The sequence below is a fragment of the Paramisgurnus dabryanus genome, chromosome 11 (genome assembly GCF_030506205.2).
Source record: "Paramisgurnus dabryanus chromosome 11, PD_genome_1.1, whole genome shotgun sequence".
Taxonomy (NCBI): Eukaryota; Metazoa; Chordata; class Actinopteri; order Cypriniformes; family Cobitidae; genus Paramisgurnus; species Paramisgurnus dabryanus.
Window position 1 is genome coordinate 30723536 of NC_133347.1, and position 21628 is coordinate 30745163.

The 21628-nt window shown below is 41.1% G+C and overlaps 1 protein-coding gene across 1 annotated transcript in view; it reads left to right on the forward strand.

Annotated features, from left to right (window-relative positions):
- The first annotated feature begins 13178 nt into the window (after positions 1–13178).
- Positions 13179–21628, forward strand: part of cacna2d3a (calcium channel, voltage-dependent, alpha 2/delta subunit 3a) — a 129173-nt gene continuing 120723 nt past the window's right edge. The window contains exons 1-2 of the mRNA XM_065247772.1: positions 13179–13433; positions 14044–14125. Of these exons, the coding sequence (XP_065103844.1) occupies positions 13309–13433; positions 14044–14125 (207 nt within the window). The 5' untranslated portion in view covers positions 13179–13308. The remainder of the gene's footprint in view (positions 13434–14043; positions 14126–21628) is intronic.

Below are 21628 nucleotides of genomic sequence, written 5' to 3' on the forward strand. Positions count from 1 at the left end.
GAGCTGGATATGTTGCTCTCCACATTTCCTAAAGACGACAGCCCTCTTATAGTACTCGGAAACTTTAACATCCACCTGGAGAAGCCCTATGTTTGGAACTTCCATCCTAGACATTCAACCTTACTCGCCTCACCACTGCTGCCACTCACAGATCAGGAAACCAGCTTGATCTCATCTACACCCGCAACTGCACTCTGGACAACATTAAGGTCATTCCTCTCCATCTATCTGACCACTTCTTGATCACTTTCAACATACACCTTTCTACATCACACGCATCCACGAAACCTCCAGTTTATTTCAGGCGTAACCTTCGCTCTATCTCCCCAAGTACTCTCTTTGCTGAGGTGGCATCTTCTCTTTCATCTCACTTCCTGTCTTTAGATGCTGATGCTGCCACTGACACCTTGTGCTCTACTCTAACATCATGTTTAGATACTCATGGTACTCCCTCTTGCCCATGGCTGTCTGATATTCTCTGCGAGCAACGGACTACACTCAGGGCTGCTGAAAGAAAATTGCACAAGTCTAACATCCAGGCCAACCTCTTTTCACTACTAGTCACTTCCCTCCTATTTATCTGCTGCTGTCACTATAGCTAAAACAACCTTCTTTACCACAAAGGTAACAAGCGCACCCAACACAAGGCAGGTGTTCAAACCTTTCCCCTCTCCCTCCACCCACCTCCTTGTTATCAGCTGATAACTTTGCAAACTTTTTCACCAACAAAACTTCATCCATTTCATCCTGAACCCCTCTCCCACTGACAGTTACAGACCCGTTGCACTTTATCTGTTCATTGTGAAAACACTTGAGAAAGCTGTTTTTAACCAGGCACCCTCCTTTCTAACTTAGAACAACTTACTCAAAGACAAGCAGTCAGGCTTCAAATGCAACCACTCAACCGAAACAGCGCTGTTAGCAGTCACAGAAACATTACGGCTAGCTAAGGCAGAATTCAGATACTCGGTTCTGATTTTACTAGACCTATCAGCAAACCTTTGACAGTCAATCATTAGATCCTACTTGCCCCCCATCATCGATTGGGATCACAGGAACTCCCCCCAATAGTTTAAATCTTATCTCTCCAGGAGATCCTTCAGGGTGTCGTGGAAGGGTGTGCAATCTGCAGCTCACCAGCTGGTCACTGGAGTCCCTCTGGTATCAGTGCTTGGTCCACTCCTTTTTCAACCTACACAACATCCTTAGGACATATCAATGTTCAATGTTCAATTTATTTATTTTAAGCACATAATTAATACAACAGAAGTTGACCAAAGTGCTGTACATAAAAGGATAATAATAATAAAAACATTGTTTCACAATAAAATTGTCAGCCTCAGAAAAAACAGAAGATCCCGATGCAGTTAACAGAAAGCTTTATTCAAATAATAATGAGTGCAAAATAGACAATGGCATGTCTGGGCATAAAGCCACACCAGGGCAGACGGCTGAGGAGGGGAGCACACACATACACCGGGGAGGTGAACAACACACGTTCGGGCTCCAGTCAGACAGCGAACGGTGGGAGAGAGTATATGTGGGGGCCAACCACAAAAGGCCAGGAATAGGGAGACAGGCCGGCTACAGGCACTCGAGGCAAATGGGAAGAGGAGATCCTGCGGCGGGCAGAGAGGGAGAGAGCGTTAGTGGTGCTGAAGGGAGAAGCAGTGCAGCTTCAGTGCTGAAGGACCCTCCTGCTGGACAGCGGCAATGCCGCGGCGAGTGCGTGCTGCTGTAAGCACAAAAGGTAGTCAATAAAGCAGGCAGGCAGTTAAGCAGGCAGATGGAGAGTAGTCCGAAACTGGAAAATGAGAAACAGTTTCTGAGAGCCGTCGAGTAAACAAAGTCCACAGCAAAACTCCCGGGTAGCAGAGAGCACAGACTGGGGTAGGAGAGATTAACTCTATAAACTAGAAACAGAGACAGGACAGGACAGGACTGGTAACTAGCAGAGCTAGTAATTTGGCGAGAACACACAAAGTGACAGACGAGTGCATGGACAAACGGACTTGCAAAGACACTAAACACACAGGGATTAAATACACCAGAAGAAGAGGGGATAACAAGCAACAGGTGAGGAAGACAAGAGGAGGCAATCACACTGAACAGGAACACCTGTGAGGGAAGCACACGTGAACATGTAAAACAAACACAAGACAACCACAGCACTAACAAGACAAAACGCATAAATATATTTATATATATATATATATATATATATATATATATATATATATATATATATATATATATATATATATATATATATATATATATATATATATATATAAAATATATACAAATATATATATACACACACATGAAAACAGAACACTAGACAAAACAAGACATAAAAACAAAGACTAGAAAATGCAAGGGAGCGGGGATAAAGTCACAAGACACGGGAAAAACGTGGTCTGATATGACAATACCAAAACCACGTTCTCCCACACAAAACATTGTACTGTCAGGACCCTGCCACACACAACTAGATATAATTACCAAACAAGATTATGGCAGAGTCCTAACAGGACCCTCCCCTCAAGGGATGCCACCTGGCGGCCCTCAAGGAGAGACACAGGACAGGACAGACTGGACAATGGACAACATCCACGAAAACATAACAAACACCAACAAAGGAAGACAAGACAAAACAACTAGAGGGTTAGGGTGTGACAACAAAAACAACAAACAAGGGAGGGGGGGGGGGGCGGGGGAACAACAACGTTCACAGGAGGAGGGATGGGACTGGGTACAGGACGAGCCTTCTGACCCCGGGGAGTAGCTGAGGGTTGGGTGCGTGGAGCCCGGGCAGGCCTAACGGGGTTCTTAGGGGAGGAAACAGCGGGAAAAACAAAGTCTGGTTTTGAAGGCTGAAGGGAAACAGGAACAGTGACAGGGAGCGCTGCGGCCGGCAGAGGAGACGAGGCAGGGACAATGGCAGGGGGTGCAGCGGGTGGCTGCGGAGACGACAAAGGGACAGTCACAGGGGCCGCTGCGGACGGCAGCGGAGACGGGACAGGGACAATGACTGGAGGTGCAGCGGGTGGCTGCGGAGACGACAAAGGGACAGTGACAGGGGCCGCTGCGGACGGCAGCGGAGACGGGACAGGGACAATGACTGGAGGTGCAGCGGGCGGCTGCGTAGACGGCGGAGGCTGCACCGGCAGAGACTGAGGCTGCTGCGAATCAGGGGCCTGAGAGGTGGCAACAGGCTGCAGAGCCGAAGAACCCCTCTTCCTCCTCTTCCTCTTGGGGCGTGGTGCAGAGAATGGGGCAGGTGGAATGAGCGCCGTGGTGGGAGTGGCAAGATCCGTGGAGGACCCCCCGGACGTCGACTCCCACGAGATCCTCCTCTCGCGCTTCCCTCGAAGGCTGACTGGCGGGGCGGAGCTTACCGGACACTATGTGGAGGGCGCAGAGCTCTCCTGGGTCAACACCCCAACAACGCAACCCTCCGGAATGGAAGGCAAAGGGACAGAATGAGAGGTGTCAGTGGAAACCCCTGGCTCTTCACGGTTCATTAGATACTCCACTGTTTCCGGGAAGGCCAGGGGTCTCAGGGTCCTTTGCTCTGCTGCAGTGAGGGGCTTGTCGAGGCAGCCATTGAAAACGACCTTTAGCTCAGCCTCGTTGAAGCCGGAGTACTTGGCAGCCCTCAAGAAGTCCATGGCGAAATCCTTCACGTTAGCCCCCTTCTGCCGGAGGCCGAACAGGACATGCGCTCGGCGGCTTCTGTAATCAGACCAGGATAGGTCCATCTCTGCGGGATCCAGTTATGGCAAGTCCGTTCTGTCAGGCTCAGAAAAAACAGAAGATCCCGATGCAGTTAACAGAAAGCTTTATTCAAATAATAATGAGTGCAAAATAGACAATGGCATGTCTGGGCATAAAGCCACACCAGGGCAGACGGCTGAGGAGGGGAGCACACACATACACCGGGGAGGTGAACCACACACGTTCGGGCTCCAGTCAGACAGCGAACGGTGGGAGAGAGTATATGTGGGGGCCAACCACAAAAGGCCAGGAATAGGGAGACAGGCCGGCTACAGGCACTCGAGGCAGATGGGAAGAGGAGATCCTGTGGCGGGCAGAGAGGGAGAGAGCGTTAGTGGTGCTGAAGGGAGAAGCCGTGCAGCTTCAGTGCTGAAGGACCCTCCTGCGGGACAGCGGCAATGCCGCGGCGAGTGCGCGCTGCTGTAAGCACAAAAGGTAGTCAATAAAGCAGGCAGGCAGTTAAGCAGGCAGATGGAGAGTAGTCCGTAACTGGAAAATGAGAAACAGTTTCTGAGAGCCGTCGAGTAAACAAAGTCCACAGCAAAACTCCCGGGTAGCAGAGAGCACAGACTGGGGTAGGAGAGATTAACTCTATAAACTAGAAACAGAGACAGGACAGGACAGGACAGGACAGGACTGGTAACTAGCAGAGCTAGTAATTTGGCGAGAACACACAAAGTGACAGACGAGTGCATGGACAAACGGACTTGCAAAGACACACTAAACACACAGGGATTAAATACACAGACCAGAAGAGGGGATAACAAGCAACAGGTGAGGAAGACAAGAGGAGGCAATCACACTGAACAGGAACACCTGTGAGGGAAGCACACGTGAACCTGTAAAACAAACACAAACACAAGACAACCACAGCACTAACAAGACAAAACGCATAAATATATTTATATATATAAAATATATACAAATATATATACACATGAAAACAGAACACTAGACAAAACAAGACATAAAAACAAAGACTAGAAAATGCAAGGGAGCGGGGATAAAGTCACAAGACACGGGAAAAACGTGGTCTGAGATGACAATACCAAAACCACGTTCTCCCACACAAAACATTGTACTGTCAGGACCCTGCCACACACAACTAGATATAATTACCAAACAAGATTATGGCAGAGTCCTAACAAAAATCTTAAAATAAAACACAATAAAATACACAACTGGTTGCACAACTGCTGGTCTATGCTAAAATACGTCAGACCCAACATCAGAAATACATAATAAAAACACTAAAACCTTCAATGCGAAGGAATAATTATAAAACCCATCTCTCTAATTACACTGGCCATAGATAAAACTATCTATTACCACCACCACCAATCATACACAATCAAATGCCACAGTAAACAAATAAGATTTTAATTGACGCTTAAATTTATTAAGAGAGGAACACTCACAAACATACTGTTGAAGGTTATTCCACAACCTAGGGGTGGCACATGGCTTCTCCCACCTACAGGCACATGGCTTCTCATCATGGATCATCTTTTCATTTCACCCTGATGACCCACCATAGCAGCACTTATTACAGCTGGCTTACAAGACATCTCTGCTTGGATAAAGAAACACCACCTCCAGTCAAACCTCACTAAGAACAAGGTGCTTGTTTTTCTGGCACAACCCATGGTACAGCACGACCTATCCATGCAACTCAACAATTTCTCCTTGATGAAACCTTGATGTAGTTATTGATAATGAACTGTCCTTCTCTTATAACATTGCAAAGACGGCGTGATTATGCTGTTTTGCATTAAACAATATCAGGAAGGTACACTCATAGGTCACGGCCGGGGGCGGACCCAAGGTGACTAAAAGGCCACGCCCCTCTCTAACTTCCACCTCGAGGAGGTGCCCAAGTCCACTCCAATGACCAGACAGACAAGTATACTACAGTTTAAAAGTATAGCTTTATTTAAATAGTTAAAAGGAGGGGAAGGGGAAAGGGCAATTAAAACTAATAAGACTTCTTCTCGCCTCCAGGGCAGTTTGGACCAAGGACTGGGGACAGGGGCTCCTTTACGGCTTGGTCCTTGAATCCGTGGCGCCCTCCATTCCTCCTGGAGGCAAAACAAGTAAAACTCTGTTAGTGACTTGATTTCAACACGGGACGGCAACTAGCCTGCTTTTTCATCCGTATCTCCTGCACTCTTAGGTTTTTCCCTGTGGGGGCCCCTCGCTCTCTTCGGGACGGTGTAACAAGGCAAAGGTAAGTATTTCACTCTCTCTCCACAGTTCGTTTCTTCCTCCTGGTGTGACTGTAACTCAGACAGATTAGCACATCACACAGGTAAGTTACTCACGGGGCTTGGACTGTCTCGTTCACTTTGAGGCGGTACACTAGGACGAAGGTAGGTATGTCACTCTCTCTTCACAGTTCGTTTCTCCCTCTGGACGTTGCTTTAAGCACAGACAGGTTAACACATCACACAGGTAAGTTACTCACGGGCTTAGGCGGTCTCGTTCGCTTCGAGGCGGTGCACTAGGACAAAGGTAGGTATTTCACTCTCTCTTCACAGTTCGTTTCTTCCTCAGGGCGCTGCTGTAAGTACAGGTAGGTTTATGTTTCTTCCTCAGGGCGCTGCTGTAAGTACAGGTAGGTTTATCACATCACACAATTTAGTTATCCACGAGGTATGGACTTCTCGTGTACGTTGGACAGTGGGCTTTCGCACAACGTTCGTGCACCGTATACCTTCACCCGTCTGCTTACGCCTCAGGGGTGTCGTGGGGACGGCTGGGTCGAGTGCTACAGAGCCGAACGCTTCCCTGGCTCTCCCTCCTTGCTTGGACAACTGGGGGCCACGAGCTGGGGCGAACTCTCGATGAGGCTCCGCACCATAAATATTCCGCTCTACTGTTCAAGCGCTCCACTCAGTCGCTCACCGCCCAAGCAAGCGCTCCGTTAACTTTCCGCTCACGCTCGGAAATAAACCAATTCCCGCTCAGATCCAGCTCCGACATAAAAAAATATTTAGTAAGCCTAATTGTTTTCTGTACTGACGTTCTTGGATAATTGCATTTAATTAAAGTATTAGCTAATAAATCGAAGTTATGTACAGTTGTTTGTTGGCTATTAGACCTAGTTTAACTGATACGGATATAATTCAAATTAACAATTTGTTTCCACGACCTCCACATGTTTTACTAATTCACAATTTTAAGTTATAATAAATGTAATAAGTAATTACGAAATATTATAACAATTCGTTCCCCTTATGAGAAAAAGATTAACAAACTATAATATTATATAAATATATTATTTGAAAAAACTAAAATAAATTGAAGAACAATTTCTTAACAAGAAGGTTTTTAAGTGCGAATTTACATTGCATGGTAAAAACAGAACACAGTGTCTTAAAGAAATTAAAATTAGACTGTATTTATGAACCTGTAAATGTACAAAACGAATGCAATACAGAATATTTATTTATGGCATTTTCAATAGTATATTATTAGATAAATTAACATGTATCTATATAGTATGAAAACGAATAAATCATTATTTTGGCTAAATTCATCTGGATAGATCATTTTAGTCAGACTAAACATTTCATCATTTCAGAACAAGAACAAGCTTAAATGCTATCTATAACAACTTACATTTTATCCCAAATGTTACATGGTCGAAAATATGTAGAAATATAGCCTATACGAGAACAAATTACAGAACAAAAATGTTTAGGTCACGCGGACCGAACGAAAAGCCGTTAATTAAGCGGACTCTCTGTAAAATAGAGGACGTGCTGAATCAGTCGAGTCGGCAGATTATCATCAATGTTTATAATATTCCACGCAGATACTGTTGATGAAAAAATTTAATATCTAAATGTCCAGGTAAGTCAAGTGTTCAGTCAGTTAATACTAAAGGCACCGGCGTTTTTGGCTACAGCTTCCTCATCCACGGAGTGGCTGCTGTACATACACAAAGAACTATAAATGTTTTTATTTTAAGTGGTTTTAATGCTGGTAAGCAATCAGTTATATTATGTACAAATATATTTGTATTTGTGTTGATCAGTTAGATTAAAGTTATTTTAATCTTTAAAACTGCATCTAGATGCATCTAGACTCATCTTAGTTTCATTTCTTTCATTTATATATAAGGCTGGCGACTTCATTAAAACAATATTTGAACTCCATAACTTATTGCTAGCCATTTTTACAGATTCTCGAACTAGCAAATTACCAAAGGGCATTCTGGGATGAGCGAGCGGTGCTGAGCGTATTGAGCGAGCGGAGCGGAATTTTCGGAAATGCGCTCTGATGGAAATATATTACCGCACCGCTCAACGCTCCGCTCCCGCTCCGCACCGCTTACATGCTCTGCTCCGCACACACCAAGGGCTTCTGTGGAATAAATCCAAATACTACCACGACCCAAAATCCTTACAGTGCACTTAGTTTGCTACTCACTTGGACGTAGCGCTGGGCTTCACCACTGTCTGCTTTCGAAAGTGAGGTGGTTAATGCTGACACACAGGGGGCCGAAAGGTCTGAGCTCTTCTTCACACGGGGCGCGAGCCACGACGTGTTATCCCTTCCTCACAAGCCGTCCGAGGCAGGGGCGGTTCTGGTCGCTACAGACACAGCACACACGACAAGCTTGTGTAAACACCAAATGATAAGTTCACTCACCCCACAGCACTCGACACACTCTCACATGAATTTCTGGACTGGACCACCTGGCCTTGACCTGTCAGTGAGGCTGGCTGGGCATTGCCCTCACCGCAGGAGAGACAGTATAGTATATAATAGAACACAGTCAGCACAACCCCTGTATGTTGTTTGCTACCCGTTTGGCTCACCCACGCTTCTTGTATCCGCAGGGCCAGACGACCTACAGCATCAGCTCCCAAGTCGTTCCCGTTCGCACTTCCGGTTGTCCCACGGCTCACCCACGCTTCCCTTCACAGTGGGGCCAGGTACCTTTAACACACTCGGAATACACAATAGCAGCCTTTTGTCAATGCAGCATACACATGCAACAGCGATTACTCACTCGTTGTTTGATCTCACAACCTGTTCGTACTTCCGGTTGTTCCACGGCTCACCCACGCTTCCCTTCACAGTGGGGCCAGGTACCTTTAACACACTCAGAATACACACTAGCAGCCTTTTGTCAATGCAGCATACACATTAGGGATGTGCATCGATGCATCGCGCTCCCATTAAAAAGACCTGTCTGAAATCGATTCTGAATCGTAAGGCTCCGATTCAGTGTTTCATGCACAGCTTGTGCATGTACTACGGCTCCGTGATCAGTAGGAAGTCCTTATCAATCTAAAATCACTACAAGTTTGACTCGTTTATAACGTGCATTTAAAAAAGCAACACTCGTCAAACACAATCATTTAAAATATTCTTTATTATCATGAAAATACCTGAAACAATCTGAAGAACAGCGATATAAATATTCCTTTAGACATTTCCTGGAATAGTGTTTGGTATACTACTTCTTCTGTGGCACAAATGGTGTTTCTAAGCGAGAGCGCCCCCTGGCTTTTGGATGTGCCTGCATTTCACCGTAATTCATTCAAATTCATTCATTGAGAAAACGCGCATTTGCCCGATTAATTGTCACAACCCTAATACACATGCAACAGCGGTTACTCACTCGTTGTTTGTGCTCACAACCTGGGGTTTCACTGCACTCATTGATTCTGAATCATCACATCCACAAGTAAATCTGTCCACAAATCTCTTCACCTAGTCACCTTTTCCCTCTTTTCTTCCCCAAGGGATCGACGTGGATCACTACGGCGGCTTCCACAACAGCAAACACAGCGTGCACAAAGTACACCAACAGCACACACATCTGATGTTTTCAAAGGCCTTTTTGTACTCTGCTTTCTCCTCTGATCAGCCTATCAGGAATCGCCGTATCAATCGCCCCCACCTGCGTGTAATTTGGCTTGATTTAGCGTTCGGGGAAACCCAGGAAATCCCGGTGTTTAGAGTTAGTTGTCCGGGCGGAACCCATCTTCCACACTTTTGGTTCCGCCCTCACAGATCGTCACCTGGTGACAGATACCTTACAGAGCATTCTGCACAACTTCTGATCCAGGCCCTTGTAATCTCCAGGCTGGACTATTGCAATCCTCTTCTTGTTGCCCTTCTGTTTGATCTATCAAACCGGCGATTCCTGATAGGCTGACCCAATTGGTTCAGAATGCAGAAGCTCAGCTCATCTTCCAGAAGCCCAAAAGGGTTCATGTAATGTCATTCTTCATCTCTCTCCATTGGCTACCTATTGAAGCACGTGTCAAGTATATGTTGCTACTACTCACAGAGCTTTTACTGGGACTTCACTGGCATACTTTCACACCTTCATACATTCCTACACCCCATCCAGAACCTTATGTTCAGCAAATTATGTTCAACAGCCTTATGTTACCTTCACAAAAGGGCACTAAATCACATTCCCGCTCAATTTCCTCCACTTCTCCCTGCTGGTGGAATGATCTTACTATTGCAATCTGGTCAGCCACATCTTGCAACATTCAAAAAACAATGTAAAACCCATCTCTTTCAAAAATACTTGACATAAATATTGACCACATTTCTGGACATCTCGTTGCGGGCTCTCGAGACGGCATACCTAGTTTGCAGCCGCTCTTTAGGCGCTTAATTGGCCCAAATCGACCCAGAGAAAAAGCAGACTGCTCTTTTAGTGTGGTGGGCCATGCCGGAGTGCAGGTCGAATGTGAAAACCCCACCCTGCCCTAGGTGAGGGGAACAAGAATAGCTGCATAAATGCACCGTAATAGTGGGGTCCACCTAGGGAATTTGCTCATAACCCTTAGCCGTGTCGCCGTCAAATGCGGTGAGGATGCATGAGCTGCATATGTGCTATGTAGTGGGACTTCCACAACTTTGTCAGCTCATCATGCATCTCTGGGATGAAAGGCACAGGGGTGTGGCGCAACTGAGTGTCACAACTCAACCCCAGATATTAGTCGTCCAGCCGTGAGCACTCTGCGGAGGGGTCAACTCCAGCCCTATGCTCACTGCTTCCTTGGAAAGCATGGCCGCCATCTCAGCGTCCTTTTTCGAAAGTGCCGCAACAACTTTTATTGTACTACTTGTAAAAGATACAGCATTCATTGTGAAGGCTACAGAAATTTGAAATACTGCCAGATATGTGGGTTATAAATACATTTCAATGATCCGATTTCTGGGCTGAGTATCAATGTACAAAATAAATGCATCCAAATAAAAGTATTTCTAAATGTATATGATTAGACAAATTAAATCTAAGAAATCATATGTGACCCTGGACCACAAAACCATCCATAAGTCGCATGGGTATAGTTGTAGAAAAAGCCAAACATAAATAGCATGTGTTAAAATGATCGATTTTTCTTTTATGCCAAAAATCATATCAAGTATATTATGTCAAGATCATGTTACATGAAGATATTTGGTAATTTTCCTACTGCAAATATATAAAAACTTAGCTTTGCTAACCCGTTCCTTTGGGATTTCCCATTCACGTTTGGTTTATGTAAAAGCTTAAAACTTCCCCTTTTCAGTCCACAAGGTCAATTCAGCGGTAAGCCAGTAGAGAGCGCTAAAATAAACCTTTTCATTTGTAATGTGTGTTGCTAGGATTTGGACTTTGATCTTTAAAACTGTTTTTCAAATTAATTTTTATTTTTGCACAAACTCCAGATTTTCAAATAGTGGTATCTCAGCTAATTATTGTCCTATCCTAACAAGCCATCATGGAATGGAAATCTTATTCATTCAGCTTACTAATTATGTATAAATATCAATAAAAAAATTACCCTTATGACTGGTTTTGTGATCCAGGGTCACTTATATATTCTGAAGCATTTGAAAACCTTTTCAGGAACATTAATGTAAACACAAATAAATGAATGCCACTCAAATGTTTTTGATGCATTTATTCTTTAGTACTTTATTGGTGCTATTTTGAGTTTAATAAATATGTGCTTGTGCTTGTTGACAATGAGGTTTCATCTTTAGCATGTTTGTATTTATATAACTGGCAAGTACAACCTAATTTGCATCTGAAAAATACATTTACCTGCCATGTTGAAAATATATCTATACAAGGACACATTTTAGGCCTAAAGGGGAGAGAAACTGATTAACCTCAAAATTCTGCCAAACTATTAATGTATTTTCTAGGCTATAAATAATTAATATTTGGATTTGCTAAACTTGCACTTTCTGTCTTTGGTGTCTGCAGGTCTCATGCTATTCCAAAATACTTAATCAAATATGGTAATACCACAGTAGGGTCAATTTACAGAAATGTCAATTTTTGGTATGGCATGATGTCTTAAAATGTACTTATTTTTCCAACATTTAAACTTAAACCACATTACTAGACTACCCTTTGACTTTATGAATTCACATAAATTACAGCTTAATGACCTTTATCTTTTTTGTGCCAGTGACGGTAACATCAGTGACAGTTTTCATGAAAAAATGCATTTTACAAAATGGCTGCTGCAAGGTATCAAACCACATGTTGTCAATCGTAATATACTCACTAAATTAAATAGTTTAATCCATTTGTTTTCTTTTTTTTTTTACAATTGCCTACCATAAAGTAGGTCACACTTCAGCTAAAAGCTTCATATAAAATCACAAGAACATTTCTGATAAATAAAAAGGGACAGTGGACTTAGAAATGGGCCTTTCTATATCTTCAGGAAATGGGAAGAATGAAGTTAAACGATGTCATCAGCGTGATTTTTATTTACAACAAAAAAAAGATTTTTGGTAAACGGTACCACCAGTGGCACAATTTTGGGGGAAAGCTGCTTTTATTATATATTTGATCATTTTTATTCACAATTTTGTTTCTTTGCCATTTAAATAATCTATTTGATAGTTATGTGTATGTATCATTCGATTTTGAGTCTACCCTGTTTTTGGCCTACAATAAAGCACTTTCTCTCAGTACATGCCTGTGGGAACGAGCACTTCTCTGGTGCTTGGAATAAAAAAAAATATTTTGAATAATAATGCCATATTGACACTCAAGAAGGTGTAATTGTTCAAATAACACATTGTTTCACTAAAAAAAAAAAACAAACAAACAAAAAAAAAAATATATATATATATATATATATATATATAAAAAAGCTGTAACCCTAAAGTGTTTTTCAAGTGTTACATATACCCAGTAGTCTTTTGTTAAACAAGGGCCTACAAAATCAATGGGACAAAAAACCTTTTGCATATAATGAAGTCTATTAAAAACCAATGAAGACATGAAACTGTGAGACATCAAGTTTGACGTTTTGTTGTGAAATATAATCTGGACATGTTCTCGCTGGGAGATGCAGAGCTGCTGCTGCTCTCTTAACCATCATTTCACAGCAGATAACAGCATCATCCACATGAGGCGAAAGAGAGAGAGCGAGAGAGAGGGGGATGAAAGAGAAGACAGCTTACCTTATGTGATGCAGTATAACTGGAGTATTTAAACAAGCACCAGCGTCTCATATAAATTAAACTGCACATGAGTTTATGGACAAGAAGCTTCATCTCATCATCATTATAAACATGAAGTATGAGATACATTATTCATTTCTCCTTCTGCTGTGGATTACACACAACACATCAGGAGTCTCTGGAGATATTCCACCGGCAATGTGAGTTAATTTTACTATTCATTGAAAGCTCGGCATTTTATTTTGACCTATGATAAATCATATTGATTTTGTACTATTGCTGACAGAAAGACTTTTGAGTAACACTTTACAATAAGGTACTTAACTGTTAACATCAGTTAATGCATTAGCTAATAATGAACAATAATTCTACAGCATTTAATAATATTTATGTTTATTTTAGGATTTACTAATACATTTATAAAATCAAGCATTGTAATTGTTAACATGAATTAATGAGCCATAAACTAACATGAATAACTGTATTGACATTGACAAGTATTAACACATGCTGAAACACTATACTGCACATTGTTTGTTCATGTTAGTTAATGCATTTACTAATGTTTGTTGTCAACACTTTCATGTTTTTTTCTGTTAAAATCTAATTAAGCTTCTGCAGTTTAAATATCCCTATTGTGTGACATTTTTTTTTTAAAGAAAAATATTATAAGGTCAAAATAGCTTAATTTACAGTAAATAAATGTAGATGAAATTGAAATTGTTTTTAGATGAAGTACAGTACAGTATGGCAAGCTGCAGGTCAGGGCATTTTTTATATTTTCTAATAATCTCTTTTTCCTCTTTTTAGCGTGAAACTTTGGTCTTCAGCATTTGGTGGAGAAATCAAATCCATCGCAGTCAAATATTCTGGCTCTCAACTACTACAAAAGGTAGGCCTAAACTAAAGTTATGCTTTTACTATTAACACCACTAACACCAGTATCCAGTCACCAGTATAAACCCTGTGTCTGTGTGTGTGTTCATTCAGTCTATGATGGTCTGGTTGTGTTTTGTCATAGTGAGATGTTTCAGTATATGTGAGCAGATGGATGTTAATGAGAGATTAAAACAAGCTGTCAGGATAATGAGATCCAGTCTGTTGTAACATGAAGGAAACAGAAAAGGACATTGTTGTGTTTGTGTGTTTTGTCGACATGTTAAGAGGATGATATAGCCCGAGGGACAGATTAAGGGACTGTGTAACGGTTAAAAAGAGAAGCAGCGAACAGAAGAGGAGAGAGGAATTTGTAGAGTAGGAATATGACAGTGAGCCCAGAGGAGATAAAGAAAGAAAAGAGGAGGATGTTGAGTGGAGTAATGGGGCTGAACGGGTGAAAGAGTGCCCTATGGCTACAGCACTGATGTTGAATTTGTGACCTCATCACATCATAAGTGCTTTAAGAGCCTGGAGAAATGAAACTCTCTTATCAATAAGTGTATTTCTAAAGAAATATATGTGTGCAATGAATAAAAGGCCAGATCCCGTGACATGTACAGAACATGTCAAGCACATCCACCCCTTGCTCATTATAGTATGATAAACTATTGTACTGCACAATAAATACAGTTCAAATAATCTTATGATCATTGTCAGTAATCGGAACTGCATGGGTTGCATGGTTTTCCTCATGCAAAGTTCTCATATTTTTCTTTCTTAAAAATGAGAACTATATTGCCGAAGAGCACTTAGTTTGCAGCACTTTTGGCCTCGCACAAACTTCCATCAAAATTACTGCGCCCGAGGTCGAAGTGCTGCAAACTAAGTGGTTTTCCGCCATACAATATAGTTCTCTTTTTTATCTGCTTAAAAAAATCGCCACGTTTTGTTTTGTGCCACCATACTTACTTGTGTAACTACACATGTAAGAGTCTTTAAAGGGAAAACATAGAATTGTTTGGTGGCTTCTAAATTCATCCTTGTTTGGATCCTAAGAAATGAATGGGGCTAGGCTAAATGCTAACACATTCACGAAGGGCTGTACAAAGATTAAGTGCACGGATTGACAAAAGATAGGTAGGCCTATGTATTAATTCATCTAAGTTGAGGTAAGAACATAATACAATTTTGAAAAACAATGGTGTTTTCCTTTAAAAGGAAAGCTATTATTTGAGATTAAAGTCTGTTTTAATGGTTATAATAGAATAACTGTGTTGTGTGTGCAGAGCTCTTTTATGTTTTACAGCACACATCTGAATACCACTTCAGTCCAGTAATGGGTTAATATTCAGAGAGCTTCAGTATCTGAGAGTGAAGTGGCCATTAGCATATGTGAGAGTCATTAAAGGGATGGTTCAGCCAAAAAATGAAAATCCCACCCGCATGTTGTGCTAAACCCGTTTGAGTTTATTCATAGTGTTGAACACAAAAGAGGATATTTCGATAAATGATGGTAATCACATAGCTGATGGTACCCATTGACTTCCACAATACTTGTTTTTTTAAACTAATGTCAGTGGGTACAGTCAGCTGTGTGATGACAGAATTGTATTCTCTTTATAACAGCACAACATGGTCACATTTCAGATGTGTTTGTCTTTTACATTGTAAGCAATGGACTGCTAGTAAGTATGTTCACTTCACATCATCTAAAAAATCATGTGTGAAATAATTGGTTAAATATAGATTTATTATGTTTAAGTAATAATTGTTAATGTAATAAAGTTCATTACTGTTTTACATTAAGTGTATTGTTTTAATTTGATTAATTAATTTTCTGTGGACGAATCAGTTATCAGACTGTTATCAGTCTCAAATCCATAGGTTAAGCTGTATTTGTGAGATCAGATCACAAACTGCAATCAAATTTAAACCTTTCTCACAAAACATATTGAAACCAAATTCTTTTAGCTTTAAAATTCAATTCAATTAAATTTTATTTATAAAAGCGCTTTTCACAATTTTTTATTGTTTCAAAGCAGCTCAACATGAATAGATGTAGGGAAAAACACAGAATAATCAGAAGAATACAGCGGCTAAGAATAAACAGTACAAGCGAGCGTAGTAATAATTTAACGTTTACTGTAAAGTGCTAAGTTAAGCCAACGTTGGCTGACCTCTCCCAGAGATGAAAAACCCCCTAGGAGAAAAACCCTGTGGGAAAACTCCTAGGAGGAGAAAAACCCTTGAGAGAGATACATCTATATTTATATATAAACATGGTAGGGATAGGAAACGGGTAAGCGGAGTAAACTGGTTCACCCGGTGGTCGTTGGTCGCGCATCGGCTCGGCATCACGTTGAAGGACAGCCAGTAGATCAGTGGTGTTATGACCTTCACAGCAGCAGGAACTGGGTCTGTTTGTCTCATTGTCCGCGGAGTCGAGGACAAGACAGGGAAAGAGAAACAGAATCCTATTAGCGTAGGGGCCGTTCGCATGTAATGCAAGTGTCATACAGTATTTTAGAGACTAGGGATGCACCGATCCGATATTCTGGATCGGTATCGGTATCAATCCGCCCTTTTTTGCTGGATCGGATATCGGACTAACAGGACCGATCCAATTCCGATACTGCGCGTTACCCATGGTTGTCACTGACAAGCGATTAAAACGACAAAGTATTATAAAAGCACCATAAACGTTTTTATGCACTATAATCAAAGTCATCTTACACTTAATAGCTTCATGTGAAGGAACAACGCACATTTAAAGATATTAATGTTTACAGAAACACTGTAACTTACTTGCAAACTGAGTTAATCCACTGGTGAAGCGGACGGATGAAAACGCGTCATTCAACACACGCACACACACACACACAAGATAACTGTTATGTTAGGCTTTATTAAAGATCTGATTTTATAAAGTCTCAGTAAGCTGTTGGATGGATGCAATTCAGTATGTGCTGAGCACACGATGCATCTAATCTCTTTGTGTTTTAATAGTTATGAACGTAACTTTCCATTGCGGAGCGAGGACTCCCATGTGAGGACGCTTCTAGTGCATCAATGCTGCGCCCAGGAAGCGCAGTATGATTTAGACGCACTCACTATGATTTAGGCGCATCAATTCTGCATCCAGATTGTGCATAAAAGGTCCGGTTAAGTGCATAATTCCCAAAATAAGCATCTGCACACTAAAGCTTTTTTACTGTGAATTTTTGCGCAATTAAGGAAAATATATTTAGCATACTTATTTGATCAAACGTGCCTATTTTATTTAATCCTAAACACTGCCATGGTTAATAATTACTAATGTTCTTGTAACTTGTAAATCATTTTAAATTATTGTTTTTTACATTTAAAATTATAATTATATGATTATATATAATACAATTATATTATGCTAGATTTAATAGAAAGCACTATACACATTTAACTATGTGTGTGTGTGTGTGTGTGTGTGTGTGTGTGTGTGTGTGTGTGTGTGTGTGTGTGTGTGTGTGTGTGTGTGTGTGTGTGTGTATACCTGGTAATTATCACATTGTTGGGACCAATTGTCCCCACAAAGATAGGAATACCAGTATTTTTGTGACCTTGTGAGGACATTTTGATGTCCCCATGAGAAAAAAGCTTATAAATCAAACAAAATCATATTTCTTGAAAATCTAAGGTATCAAAGTTTTCTGTGATGGTTGGGGTTAGGGAATGGGGTAGGTAAGGGAAATAGAATATACCGTTTCTACAGTATAAAATGCATTACGTCTATGGAATGTCCTCACAAAACATGGAAACCAGAATGTGTTTGTGTGTGTGTGTGGGATTTAAATTGTTCAAGAAAAATACAGTAGTATCAGATCGGCAGGTATCGGAATCGGCTGATACTCAGAATTCGGGTATCGGATCGGAGATGGAAAAAGTGGTGACAAAAATCTAAATTTTGATGTTAATTAGTGGGTGGGGTTTTATTTGCTCATATGGAGAGTGTCTGTGGCAGTGCTGCAAACTTGGTGACTATGTTGCTAGATTTAGCAATTTTTCAAATCTCCAAATCTCACAAAAGCACTTGGTGACAAATCTAATGACTGGATAAATCTTAGAGCTTCTAGAATCTTGCCCGATCTTGCTTTCCTGGAGAAATATGAGTCTTTCCTGTTGAATTGGTCTTTTTAGCATCTGTTTAACTGTCGTCGCGGTGCACGAATTGAGGATTGCCGCGGGAAACGGGCTAGTTGAAAAATCTGAACTTCTGCGGATTTCCGGGCTGCGTTTACCAATCAGGACCTTGCTGTAGTAGTGATGTGATTACAAGAAGGGAGCAGAGTCTCAGTGGAGTTGCAGAAGCCCCTCCCATGATGCAAATTTTCAGGTGAATGTCTCGAATGACTAGAATTTCACGCGAATGAAGCGAGTAAACTCAAATGTTCTGCTCTTAATAACAAAATCCACAATAAAACATACTGTGTGCAGGATTTTCAGGCTGTCCTTATGGCTGTTTCATAAATGTGTTCAAATTTCATCTCCATCATCACATTCTTTTCTCCTGAAGCTCGCACAAATCCTGTATCGGAAATATCTCACATTTCAAGGTTAAATCAGTGGAGACTCATCAAAGAGGAGGAGTGAGGTACAGTACATTGTGTATATGTGTTACAGTAAATGTCAGGAAACCTGATCAATATAGATATTCAGTTCATTTTGCACATACCTATTTGTTTCAAACATAGGTCGCAGAAGAGTAGGTGGTTTGGGTTTAGTGGCACCTGGGCCTGGGTTACTTTTGGTAAAAATATGACATGCAAAAATGTAGACTTTGACATAAAGATCTCTAACTTTGTTGTTTTGGCAAATCATCTAGTAAGACCTCCATTTTGATGCTGCTAAAGCGCATGTGCAATCTGACTCTTGACAATTGGCTCTTGTTTGAAAGTCGTGACTATCCGCCTATGCCACGAGTTGCACTTTATTTCTCTTATTTTTTATAATATTATTATGAATTAACCATCTCGTTCAGGGGTGTCAAACTCATTTTAGGCTGAGGGCCAGATGGTAAATCACGGCACAATGTGAGGGCCAGATAATTTTTTTAAACCTTAAAATGAACTAAACAAACTAATTAATTAGCAAGAAAACTAGTGAAACACACAGCTCTGTAAAAACTACATTTCATAAGTGTACATTTCATACTGTACATACTAGACACACAAATTTATATGAAACCCACTGGCCTTAGGTTGAAAAGCCTTAATTTTACTTCCTTTGCATGAAACCTTAACAAAATTATACCTTAATGCCAAAATTATATATAAACCATTCACTTGTCTTTGGAATATATTTGTAATGAGAACAGTCATTTAAAAAATGAAAATGCTAGATGGGGCAGTGGCCCAAACCAAAAAGTGCACTAAGGGGGTGGTACTATTATTATGGTTTTAATAAAGTATTATAAATATGATGTGTTATATTACTAGCATGTGATTATAATGGGAAATATAATAACAAGAATTAAAGTGTGACAATCTGCTAAATATTCAATATGATTTACCTGCTGGCTTGATGGAGCTTTGAATCCATGTTTGCAATGTTGAACTGCCTTTAGCAGCATCCCTTTCCGTTCTCTGTCTATATTTTCTGAAGGCATTTGTGTTGTTTGTATATTTTGTCTACAAACTGTGCAATCAACAGCAAATTTAGTGTTTATATTAATTAAGATCTGATCGGGAACATTAAATCGACTAGACAAGCATTGTAACGTTAATTCTAAGAATGTAACAGTATTAATAATACTGTATAAATCATCATGCGGGCCAGACTGGACACCTTTGCGGGCCGTATTTGGCCCGCTGGCTGTATGTTTGACACCCCTGATCTAGTTACATCTAAAACTTTTGCTCAGAGAGAACAGAGATGCTATCAAATAAACAATGCTAATGTTAGGCCCATGACATTGTAAGGGCAGTCATAATTATAAAAGTTAACTCAAGATAGATAAAAATCCAAAGCTGTAAAGTCATCCGTCACCGTGACAGCCAAAAGACACTGATCTACACTGACCAAAATTATAAACACAACAATTTTGTTTTTGACCCCATTTTTCATGAGCTGAACTCAAAGATGTACACTATGTACACAAAAAGTCTATATCTCTCAAATATTGTTCACAAATTTGTCTAAATCTGTGTTAGTAAGCACTTCTCCTTTCATCCACCTCAAAGGTGTGGCCTATCATGATACTGATTAGATAGCATAATCATTGCACAGGTTGCCTTAGGCTGGCCACATATCATGCTAAATCCACTTTCTTAGCTCTTAAATGCATTTTGTTGTATATTTGTAGTGTTTAGAAGTACATAAAAGTTGAAATTAGTCTCTTCAGGTGCTTTGTTGATTTGCAGCGGAACTGCCAAATAAGGACATCGACTCCCAGCCCAACACTATGAGCAATCCGCCATTTTTTATTTCTCACTGCGATATTGAAGTCCAAGCCCAAGGATGCAGAAGTTCCGATAGAGTAAGAAATGTACCCACATCTGTGGGTAAAGTCATTTTTGTGTGCCCGAAGCACTTCAAGGATAACTACTTCACCAATCTCCAACAGTATAAAAAAGGATTTGCCGATAGACTTCGTCTGATTGAGGGGGTCAATTACTTCTATCTTTGGAGACGACGAGCAGAGCACTTCGGTAAGCTGTAAATAACTTAAAAGTAAAGTATAACAATTTACGATTAACTAAGAATAATTGTCAACTTTATAATTGTTAATATTGTGAAATAAGACCGTCTTGATGACCTATGCACCCTAGAAATGCGCCCTTCGGAGGCTGCAGCCTTCGGGTTGACAAACGGCAGTAACACACCATTGCGATACCTCCATATGAAGATGTTGTTCTGCAGGTTCGTCATCTTCAATTTAATCTCGCTCTGTTTCCGACTCTGGCTCGAACATGTAAGGCTGGATGGACAAGTCTTCCGTTGTTGACATTTTGTGAATAAAAAGTTGCCACCCCTGCAGCCCCAGACAAGATGGCCGCTGCCACGCCTGAACCTGTGCCCAAGATGGCTGCCACCATGTCTAGGTCCGCCATCCTGGTAGATCACCTAAATATTTTTTGGGGGATAATAAGGGACAACCACCAACAGTTGGACACATGGTTTCACGGGCCTGGATCGTCCACCCACCCAAAGTTGTACTCCTCGTTTCATGGTCCTGGTCCTGGCCCATCCCACCCACCCACCCACAGTTGGACTGATGGTTTCACGGTCCTGTTGTTTAAATGTTAGGGTTGTATTTGTTGTAGGTTTCTGTTACGTCACGACATGTTTCTTGTTTGTTTGTTACTTTATTTAATAAACTGCACTTGGGTCTACACTTCATCTCCTCAGTGAATACACTTTTACCGTATTGAGATTTTGGATTATTTTGTTAATGTTCCAGGTCTTATTTTAGTCTAATGGAAACTTCCAAAATACACAGTTAGGTTGTTTTCACATATGTTGGTGCGCACCGTGGTCCGGC